At 36.7% G+C, this 12,106-nt stretch overlaps 1 protein-coding gene across 7 annotated transcripts in view; it reads left to right on the top strand.

Moving 5' to 3' along the window:
* Positions 1–12,106, top strand: part of pcsk5b (proprotein convertase subtilisin/kexin type 5b) — a 98,786-nt gene that overhangs the window by 3,196 nt on the left and 83,484 nt on the right. For all 7 annotated transcript variants that reach the window (XM_028033215.1, XM_028033217.1, XM_028033216.1 and 4 more), the window contains exon 2: positions 5,131–5,235. In XM_028033215.1, the coding sequence (XP_027889016.1) occupies positions 5,131–5,235 (105 nt within the window). The remainder of the gene's footprint in view (positions 1–5,130; positions 5,236–12,106) is intronic.

Genomic DNA, 12,106 nt, shown 5'->3' with positions numbered 1-12,106 from the left:
CGCATTGAGAGGGTTGGTCATAACTTGGAGCCAGACTGGAGACGCTTGGATCAATAACAACTGAAGATGGTGATTCGTACAGGGCATTTATTTCTTTTCTCCCGTTATTGGGCTTCCAGAATATACCTTGCAGACTGTTGGTTACTGGGTTAAGAGAGGAACGGTTCTAGGATTTGACAAAAACTGGGGAAAACAAATGCAGTCTAAAAAATAGAGGAATATTCCATTCAAAATAAAATCTGCAAGTTTCTCAAAAGGTAACTTGACAACCCAGAGGAGGTAAGAACGGAATCCAGAAAACATTTCAGATAAAATGATTTAAAAAAGATTTTTTTTGTGTTGTGAAATGTTGCATTTTCTAAAACCAGTGCTGTTTAGGTTTCTGTGCTTCTCATTTTTTTTGTGAAGGACTAGCTCCACATCTACTTGTTTCTGGTCACAATTCAACTCTGTTGTTGATGCTCAGGCAGAATATGGTGCTGGTCATTTCACCCAATTACAGTTTCGTGATATTGAATTTTGGTTGTCTTGCACCCAAGTTTTTTTTTTTTTAGTAAAAAAGGAAAATGCTACGTTAAGTTGATGCATCAAGTAATTTTCTATAATCCTAGTCTGCTGAAAGGAAAAGTGGTTATGTGCCTCTGATAAAAGTCTACTTGGAGGAAGTTGCTCATTGGCAACACAGATTGGTGAAATAACTTGAGTCAAAAAAATTATGCTCCTATTACCCCCTCATAGATTTCTTTTGCTTTTTTTTGCTACCACACTGAAATGGTTTTGTAGGACTTTAGGGTATGAAAAGCCTGTTTCAGGTTATATCACTTCATCTTTTTTTAAAGATGGTCTTTGACTAGGCCTTTTCATAAACGTTATTTTTTCTATTTTAGTCATTCCGAAATGGACTTACTGATCACTGCCTTTCACTGGACGGCCAGGATTTTCTGATGAGATCAGAATTACTGGTTCCATCAATAATTAGGCAAATTCCTTATAGTTCGGAGCAGCTCTAGACTCTGCATCACACAATTACCAAGTTTAACTGGCAGCATGACCATCTTTTTGTTTTGTTTTTGTCACCAGATGTAATGGAACACATGTCCCAAAAAACTAGTCAGTAGAATACTTTCCCAGACGATTTAGGGATCATTTAGATGTATTATAGTAAATGTGAGACAAGTAAAAAAACAAATCTGAGACAGGTATTTGTGTCCTTTGTAAGCAACTCAGCAGTGATTTTCAATAGATAATTTTTTTCTCACTCTATCTTATTGTTGAGTGATGAACACTTTCATTTTAGATGTTGCCAACTTTATCTTTGAGCTCCTGGATGAGTTGTTGATGGGTTATTGGACTAATTTTGGTTGGCAAACTGCTTGTTAGAAGTCTGAGTGTTTCTGTGGTTAGCTGGAGCCCTAAATTATTAGAATTAACTTGGCCACTCTTCCAGATTGATAAAATCAGTTGCATTGTTTCTCAATTGTTGAATTTCTTGAGATTGCTCATTTTTGAGATCCATTTTCTACTTTGTGTCATCAGACAAGCTCCTTTTTACTGATTTCTTGATTTCATAGATCTGTCACAAATTGGACTTTTCCTATATCCTAGTGAAATGAAACCAGAGGAATGTGGTTAATCACACTTAATTTAAAAAGCAGCCAATGCTCCATGGTGCAGCACTGAGCAGTTATTTTAAAACCTGTTCTCTTCAGAAGCGTTTCTGCTTCCGATACAACTGTCCATGACTAAAACCCTGATTTCTGCTCTTTCTGGACTCACTACAGCTTGTCTTTTTGCTGCAATTCTGGTGATGTGTGAACATATTCTGCCATATTTCATTAGTCACTTGGTCTATAAAGTGATCAGAACAATAATCAAGCCACACAGGGTGGCAGATAATAGGACAAAATGGCAATGTGAGGATATTAAATTGGGTTTTGAATTGCCAATGGTGCAACCTGATCTGAATCTGGCAGAATCATTCAGAGTAGATTTGTGTGTAATTTCCTCAACTTCTTGTGTTGTGATTGTCCCTCTGTTTGATATAAAAGGAAAGCAGTAATGTGATTAAAGTTTGAATTCCTATTTTGACCATCTGAGCTGTTACATCATTGTTTATTTGGGCAATGTGTGTGTTTTGTTGAGTTCCCTAGAGAGAACTCTGCAGATGAGTTGAAAATGTAATTAATCTGGGAAAAAGTCAGGGTTACAAAGCACTGGGTATCCACAATCCTGTGTTTTCTCCCTCTCATTCAGCCTACACATCATTCTGATGTTTTTATTGAGAACTTGCAGCAGATTGTTGTAGTTGGATAACATCTGTTGCCCTTGGAAGTACCTGCATGTATACCTGCGATCACAGGTTGTCATAACTACGGTGACAACCCCAGCCTCTTTTTAAAGCGATTAAAAAGAAAGGTGATGAGGACATGTTGAAGCTTTGCTAAGGGGTGTAGATGTGAAGCTATTTGCAGTTACTTGTTTCTCATCTCCTCTCAGAGTAAGCTGGAAAATGCGGGCATGTGTTGGAGTTGAAAGTTGATCTAATGGACTCTGAGGTGGTGGCTCTCTGCCGTGGAGCAGCGATGCACCACAGGACCCCTGGCAGCCATGACAGTTTGATCATCTGAAGGATTGAATGGTCTTTATCAATTATTAAAACTAATCACCTTAACAGCAGCTTGCCGGCTGTCTACCATTGTTGTTTCTGTGTATCATTTGTCCCCTTTCCCCCACAGTCATTAAAAGGTCGTGTTTCGTTTTGTCTCGGGTTTCACATTTTCTCTGACCTTTTATTGCTGTTGTTTTTAAACTTCTAGGAACAAGAAATATTAACAAACATTATAATAAACATTAAATTAAATTAACTCTTGGTAGTCACTTGTAGAGTACATTTCTCATAGAAACCTATAAATTGCTTACACTGTGTGCTTCAACTGTGGAGAAGTTTATCCACACCTGTACAAATTACCATAATTAAAGCACCTGATCAGACCATCACACATTTTGTAGCACAAAAGAAACTCACAACCAGGAAGTCGAGGAGAAGTGTGTCTTATCCTCCATAAAGTCAAGTTATATACAGATATTATGAAATCGGTGTTGGACAAAAGTGGACACTTTCCCACTCTCAATGACATCTTTTAGATGTTCTCCTGCTGCAACTCATCAGAATCATTTGAATGGGTTTCCTACACAACATACCGTAGTAACACGCTAAGGAGATCATTGATACAGGTTTGCAGGGGAAGATCTTAGATCTTTATGATGGTGGCCCCTGATGAATGGAATTGATTGATCTAGAATAACATGACAAGATACAAGCCCAATACATTGGAGTATCTTTGGGTACAGACAGTTTATCTACAGGAATCACATAATCTGTCTTAGGAACACTACATACAGATGCCTTCATGTCACCATTTTTATTGTTGTTAAAAACCATTTTAAACAATTTGATTTTGTCAATGTTTCACAGTCTGGATTAGCTCATCTGATTGGTATCAGTCTTTATTTATTTCAGAAGACCAAGGATGTTTAGGAACTACCTCACTAATTTAGCAAAAACAGCAGATATGAGCTGACCAACATAAAGCCTCATAATGGATGGTATACTAGGATGAACAACTCAAACCTAAGAGCCAAGTAACTTACATTATGCGAAAACTAATCCAGTTTTTATTAATCTAAAACCTGGCGGCTTTCTAGTTTATCATCTCAAATTAGGACGAATCAAAGACGAAATCATCTCAGGAGTGTTAAATGTTTCTCTAACATGGTTGTTGATCTTTGATCTCCAGGTAGAAAGTGGTTCTTTTCTGTGGCTCAGCTTTGTCGTTTTGCCAAGATATGCACCAGTTTACCAGTGCCAAATCTGGCTGTGGTGAAACTCATGCAGTCACTGAAACCAGTGGGGCACCGATTAGCATCTGAACTGGTTTGGGGAAAAAAATCTTGTTATGACCTCTAAAATAAATGGAGACTTGTGATTCTGATTGTCATAAAATTATACAGACATTGTTAGTCAATTAAACAAAAGCAAACAAAGGCACAAACTACATCACAATCTTGCAGGATTGCTTGGACGGGATATTTGGTAGAATATTAGATTTCAAGTGTTATGCATTCACGCTCTGCATATTTGTCCAGTTGGATAGTCTTTAGTTGCCTTTACTGCCCGTAACTGATAGTTCAGCTTTTAGTTCAGATACTAAGACTTATGCAGAGTAATGTTGTCTAAGGCAGCGGCTGCATAATGTATTGCACATTTATTGTTCACTGTACGCAGTATGCATATCGCAAACAACTGTCTGCGCTGAAGTGCATTGCAGCCAATGTATTATGCTTGCAAATATGGTATTGCCAGGTTTTTTAAACAGCAAGAAAAGTTTTGGATGATGCTCAAGTCATGAAGACTTAAAAACTACACGCCTCAGTCAGGGTCAACTTTTTCAATGAAACCTTGTGGTAGAAATAATCAATTATTTTTTGTGCCTGTTGCTGGACAGACTGTTATGTTCTGGTCTATGTTTGCAGAGCAGAAAGGGATAAACACTGTTTGCTTATTTATGAACTGCAAATTGTATTGGTATTACAATCTTAAGATATTATCGAATGTTTTCATAATATCCTGCATCCTTAGTGTTGACAATGTGTAATGATAAAAAAGGAAAATGTGGATTATTTATAGAAAACGATCATATCAACTTTTTTGTAATTAAGTCAGTAATACTTTCTCTACATAAAAGAATTGCTCTAATAGAAATAAAACATCTCTATCTAGAGCAAATAGCTTTTATTTGTATTTATGAAATTGACATCAAGGAAATAGAAACCATCATGTCTGTCTCAAAACACCTAAACTATCAAATGTCATCATATCTTCCGCCCACTCCTAGTTTGTCATAATATCATGTTTCAATTACATATTTTCTTTGGTCACTGTTGTATCAAAACTCTGGTAACATTTATAATAGAATTTATTGGAATAATACATTTATGTTCTATGGTTTGGTGTCTCAAGATGGTTCATCAGTAAAAATGCCACCACTCCCTTACTTTAACATATCACTAAGTACAAATAACACATTGATGTACAGTATATGCATTAATGTCTGCATATGTGCTTTGCAGATTGGGGACCTCAAAGACCACTATCACTTCTTCCACAGTCGGACTATCAAGAGATCAACTTTATCAAGCCGTGGTCGCCATAGTTTCATCTCCATGGAGCCCAAGGTGAGCCTGTGGCCTGCTCTAGACCTGCTGTGTCGGCACATGTCTGTGGTTCTGTCTGTCGATGGGTTGACTGGCTCAGTTGAGACTCAGTGGGTCTCTCCTGACTCTGTAATCAAGCTGCTATTCAGGGTGACAGCTGAGGATACTCCATGTGTTACTCAGAGTCGTGCAGGTGGTTTGGTTTATTAGGTCATTATGTGGATGAAGATTGTTCTGTCAAAATGGGGTTTTGTCTAACTGGAAGGCTGAGGCATTTTTTTCTTTGCAGAAAACAGTATTGACCCATACAAGTACAGAATATAAAAAGGGACTGCATTTCTGACACTCTGTACAGAAATTGTTAATCTTGTAATATAACACACACTGTTACACAGTTAAACCTAGAATTACTTGTAACCCTGGCAGATTTGAGTTTTAAATTATTGTCATTTAGTCTAGAATTTAAAGTAATAATAAAATTGCTTGATTACGTTGTTAAACTGATTTATACTCTTCTCTTTAATCAACAGTACAATCTTTATTTACAGTACAGCAATCAAAACCTTCATTTGCTGTTCAGATTTTTGAATGTTTCCACATTAAATGTTGGTAATATCACACTATATCATAGTTAAACTTCTGAGTTAATTTTGCCCATGTCTAACTCAAAAAACTCAAACTCTTGTAAAACATTTTACTACTGAATTTATTCATTACGTTTGTTCCAAGATGTCAATTTCTACAGCTTTAACATAAATTACTTTCCAGTTTTTGGCATTAGGTTCAGTATTGCCTCAAAAGGAACCAGAATGTAACCGTTTTGATCAGATTTTTTTTTACTGTGCCGCAGCACAAAGTTCATGGTCTCCACCTTGAACGCTGCTGTGCGTCAAACCTCGTTTATCACTCAGACTGTTGAGGCTTTAGGTGCAGCTTGACCCAAAATGCAGTCACAACATTTGACAAACGTTTTCACAGAAGTTCTTTGGCTAAAGAAAGAAAAATCTTTCTTGATGCAGATGTTTCTGCTTGTAGTCCAAAACCTTTGTCCTGACCTTATTTAGACATATACTATGTAAAGTATTCACTCCTTTGTTCACAGGCAGATCTGTAAAAGCTACTCCTGAGGGAACCATGGTAACATAAACATTTTCACCATGGCTGAAAATTAAATCAAGTTTACTTGCATTATGCTGTATTATTTAATATTTCTGATAAATGTATGTAATAGTTGTGTAAAACAACCATGTTGGATGAAAGTAGCTGAAAGTCTTCAGTGTTAAACTTCCCATTTATAACAGTGTGCGATTTTTATTAACAAAGAGTATAATGACACATTTTAACAATATTTTTGTGAAAGCAACATTTTTACACAGTTACAAGTTTCTAGGAAAAACAAAGATCTTTTAAATAATTTGAAATTAGCAGCAAACATACATCGAATTGCAGATGTTGGAAAAGAAAGTAGTGGGTTAATCATAACCAGTATAATCATAATATTCAATACAAACATTGTAATGAACATGTTTTTCTGCTATTGTGCTGGTTTGTATTCCACCTTTTGGAATCTTATAACAGTAAATAGCCACACATGACACTGGTTACTGTGTCCAATATGCTAAAGACAGGAGAGTGTTGAAAACCTTGTGATGATTTTTTAAAGTAATTAAAAATTTCTCATTCAGCACATTTCATCTTCCTCATAGCTGATGGTCAGCCATCTTCATTCCAGACTCTAATATTTAGTTTCACTGGTGTTAAATTGTTTAAAGTTAATTTGGCATTCTAGGTACATTAAACAATAGCGTCCATCATTTGTTTGATTTATGGATTGATTTATGCTGAGAAGACAAACATTTACTTGCAAAAAAGTGAATATTTTATTTCCGTCTGGAATGACCCATGCATGTGGGAACAAAAGAAATGTTTGTGGCCTAATATCAAAAATATCTGAACAATAATAATTTGTTTCACCATTGTTATGGAAGGTCTGTGCAGAAAAGGCTTTAAAAAAGGTAAACCCTTGCCTTTTTAAACTACCTGTTATGTTTTAAATCTCTGGTTTGTTGTAAATGACTTTGGTTGTAGACGGCCTAATGAACCAGGTGAAGCTCTGGGGCCGCAGGTTGCTGACCTCTGACTTGGGTGTTGATAAATAAATACAATCTTCCGCACAGTACTAAATGTTCATACATAGAACAGTATTTTTATTACAAGCTACACATAAAATTAAAATGATTTTGTACTGAATGTAAAGTCTATACACCATATACACATAAAAGCTGCAGAAAATGACATACAACTGCATTTAATTAGAGACAACGGTGAGCATTTTTGTGGTCTTTAACTCCATAATCCATCAAATAAAACAATAAAAAAAACAAGGTAAATAAACACGCAGCGGCGAGCAGTCTGTGGTACGCATCATGATGTCAGTAAGGGAAAAGATGATGTCATGTTTGTAAAGATAACAGCACACGTATGATGAAATAATATGCCTTTGAACATTATAAATACCCAAACTAGTATTCAATTTGATCCAAAAAGACTTTTTTCTTCCCACAGGAAAGTTAAATGTTGTCATAACTCATATGGCCCAAGTAGCTTCAAAGATTGAGCATGTTGATGCTGTGGGCAGGAAGGATCTCAGGCAGCAGTCAGTCTTACAACAATCTGAGCAAGCCTCTGACTGAAGACTGTTGCCGTGTGACTGTCATGAGATGCTAAGAGCTTAATATCTGATGACACCATCAGTTATTAGCAAGCAATGCTTATCCAGTTTATTTGCTTTTGCTGCTCCTCTTTAAATTTCTGTCAATGCTTGGTTATGCCAATGCTACTATGGTAATACTATAATAATGGACTGTTAGATAAAGCCACCATTTTAACAAGTTTCCATTACTTAGCTTAACAAAATTAATTAGTTTATTATTAGAAATGATCACCTACTTCATTTAAACCGAAAAGGAACATGAAATGTTTTCAGACCTTTTGTGGAGCAAAAAGTCAGTTTTCTCTTATTAATTGACTGTAGAAAAACTGTTATTTGAACATGATGATCTTGGATTTTTTTAAGTATTGCCCAAAGATAGTATGGTCCCCTAGGCAGTTAGATACAGCTTTACAAAATCTTTCTTTTATGGGTATAAAATGTAAATACACTGGGATGAAATGGTATGGTTAGCTCTAATCTTTTATCTTTAACATATTTTGCCTTCATCTTTCACACTCAAGCTTGTTTAGATCTGCTTTTTTATGAAGTGGGTCACATTTTCATACAAGCTCAGGCTTGACTTGGCAAACTACAGACATGAATGCATGATGAGCAGTAAGGATCAGTAAAGATGGATCCCAGTGTTTAAGCTACAGCAGAGAGTCAAAAAAAGAAGAGACACCACCTGTCACCTCCTTTGGTATACACCTTGTCGTCTTATAGCTTGGTTCATGTTGTGTTTTTTTATTATTCCATTCATCTATTGTTCTTTATGCTCCTTTGATTCCCTCTTTTGCTTCCAGTATACGCGTCTCTTGTCCTGGTTCTTCTGTCTTCTTGCCCTCTTGGGCCCGACACTGTGCCTGTTGGATGCAGGTCTGATGCCAGCTGGCTAAGATACGGATTTTAACAGATTGGATGAGGAACAGAAGGTTAACTGAGAGAAAACTGAAAGGGAGATGAACCATAGAGACTAAGTGAAGAAAGCCTGGACCGTACAGTAATTGAGCTGTCAGCTTTTATCCCTACAGAGCAATCTGCAGACCAGTCTGTGTTTGGGTCTCAAACTGATGGCCAGTTTGCTCCAGCTGAGTCTGGCGCACTGCTAATGATGTTTTGCAATCAGGTTTTGTGATGACAGCCGTGCGCGTTTTTTTTGTGTGTGTACGAGTGAGTCAGATGGGTGTAGCAGAGCCATGAAACGACGCACCCTGCCATCCCCAGTACTTACTGGCACGCATGTTGCCATGGCGATGCAGCACAGATTACCAGTTTATGTCACCTGACTAAACGTGGTGTCACTCGCCTGTCGGGTCATTTTCCAATATAAAAAGAGGTCAAGATGCCAAGAAGCATCCCAAGAAGGCTGCATGTGGCAGAAACGAGTCTGTTGGTTGCGGTCATTTTAAATTCCTGAAATACATCTTGAAGATTTAAACTGAGGGAACATTTGAAACCATTACATTAACTGCAGTTCACATTGTGCATTGCTTAACATTTATTGAGCTTCAAGAATTATCTGTATAATAAAAAGCTAAACTAAATCAAGAAGTTGAACACTTGAGGTCTCAATTAAACCCCTCTGTTTAGTTTTTACTATATCTACCACACACCTTCACAGAACAGCTGTTCTGTACACTGGGCCTCACAAAGAGTTTTTGACATTAGAACACCAATTTTATTTACTTAGTGATTAAATTGAACACATTGGTGATTAAAAGCATGAATAAACAAGTGCTTTTAAGCTAGTTCTAGAACCGCTTTGTTGGAAAATTCCCCCAAGGAAGTGCAAATGGAAATTTTATGGCATCTCAAACTCAAAGATAAACCTGTCAGGATATACTGCTCAAAGATCAAAGTCTTTAAGGTTTTATAAGACTCCTTGGAGAAACAACTATTGCATGTTAATATTTGATAAAATTAGAAACATTAGTTATCTTATATGTTTGTTTCATTTTCCTTGAGTAATTTGGCATTCATTAGTCTCCTCTCCACTTTGTTTTGGTGATTTAACAAATGCTCATGACAAGTTTTACAGGAGCTTTTAGATTAAATTGGCAGTAGTGAAAAGAACAAAAATTGTTCTACAAAACACTTGTAGTTTAACTGCAGATTTCTACCCAGGTCCCTCTTGAAAATGAGATCCAGATCTCATGGGATTTACCTGGTTAAATAAAGGAAATTAAAAAAAACAACAACAAAAAAACCCACCGTATTTTATAGAAAGACGGCAGAAAGCCATATAGAAAGCCATTTTCACTTTTACATTGTTCAACTGCTGACAGTTTTTTTAAGTTGCACAATGCGCATCACAACAATACATCTCTGTTGTTTTAGTTATTTCAGAGTCCAGAGGTCGGCACTGGCCCGGTGTGACGTGTCCTATTTATTTATGGGTGACAACAATTAACCGTGTCAACATGACTTGCCGCACTGCGACAATCCTAATGCGTTTATGGCTTAAAGATAAAAACATGATCCAGTTGACAATTGCCTCTAGATTCAGATCAGCTAAAAGACTTTGACTCAGTTCCACTTTACGTGGAACCGAGCAAAAGCTGTGCTGAGACGTTCTAGCGCCATCAAAGAGAACTGCTTCGTTTTAGGTTGCAACATTCTTCTTGGTAATTCGCTAAGTTGCTGTGAGTAATGCCATTTGTAGCAACATTAATATCTTAAGAATGAAAGCTTGAGAGATATCACAGATTTTTTTTGTTACAGTATTATTAAAATACAAAATAACTGTTACCCTTAGACTGAATTCACATCAAGGGGACGAAGAGGGATTAACCCGTAACTGCATGTGGAGCAGTTTGGCTAATGACATGAAGTCTGAGTCTTTTCTCATGTCCCGTGTTGATCAGTCACACTCTGCTGTCCAGCAAATTCTTCATTAGTTCTTCGACAGCTCTTTGGACAGCCAGTCAAGTCCTTCAAGTCCTTAGTGAAAGCACTAAGGAACCGTTGATAACACACTTTGCTGTCATGGCCTGACATCTTGTTGCTGCAGAAGGCTTACATCAGAGCAACAAGCAATACATTAATTAATCACATAATAAATCAAAATAAGCTCGATAATTTCCATTCTAATGGTTAATATTTTTTGGAGGGCAGTTTCTTTTGACAGATTTCATAATCTTACACCTATTGTTTCAGTTGTGTATGATTTTTATTTCTGTTTTATTTATTGTTTTTGGGCATTTTTTTTATTTATTTGATTATTTCAAATATCTCCCTGTTCCAGTGTGAGGTATTTTTATTTATTTATTTTTTTTTTACAAAATTAAAGTTTATTGGTCTTGAGCGGACAAACTTTTCATTATTCTGGTGTTATCATTATATTACTTGAAAATGGTCTCAAAACAACATCATCGCAATAATAACTTATTGCCCACAAAATTTGTTATTGATACAGGCCTACTACGTACATCACAGCCTGTCTTAAATATCTTGAGATCATCTAAATGGTTAAGCGACAACGTGGGAGAAAGAGCTGTAGTCATATGAGATCAAAATGGAGTTTTTTGGGACCAAATCGGCCCAACATGTTTGGTGGATACTTATACTGTCACCTTTGGAGGTTGAAGAGTTATTGTTTGGGGAGATTTTTCATCTAGGGATTTTCAGGAAGAAACTTTATTTCCTCAGCCAGAATTATGAAGACTGGCAAGGCAACAAAGGGGCTAAAGAGGAAGCACATAAAGAGGTGACCTTAGTCTCCAGATCTCCGTTCTACAGAAAATCTGTGGAGGAAGCTGAAACTTTGAGTTGCCAAGTGGTGGTCAAGAAACCTAAAGAATTTAGAGTGTTTCTGCAAAATGCCCCCTGAGATCTCTACAAACTTAAAGGCCAACTAGAAAAAAACATCGCTGAATTGTGCTGGTCAATGAATGATTCTCAAAGTAGGACCAAGTCAAACTGGTTGTTTTACTCACTGAAGAGCAAAGCAACTTTTAACTTTCATTTAAAGAGATTTTGTTATATTTTCATGTATTTTCTCTCCACATTAAAATTAGCCGTTTAGATTGAGCTGGCCTGTCCTGTCTGCGGAGCTTGGATGCTGTGTTTGATCAGTCCATGTCTCTAAACCATCACACAAGACAGCTGGTACGAAACTCTTTCTTTCACTTGAGAAATATTTCTAAATTAAGAAGGCTGGTGTTAGGACATAGATTAGAG

The sequence above is a fragment of the Xiphophorus couchianus genome, chromosome 12 (assembly GCF_001444195.1).
Source record: "Xiphophorus couchianus chromosome 12, X_couchianus-1.0, whole genome shotgun sequence".
Classification (NCBI taxonomy): Eukaryota; Metazoa; Chordata; class Actinopteri; order Cyprinodontiformes; family Poeciliidae; genus Xiphophorus; species Xiphophorus couchianus.
The sequence above is the reverse complement of the archived record's forward strand: the minus strand, read 5'-3'. Positions and strand labels throughout refer to the sequence as shown.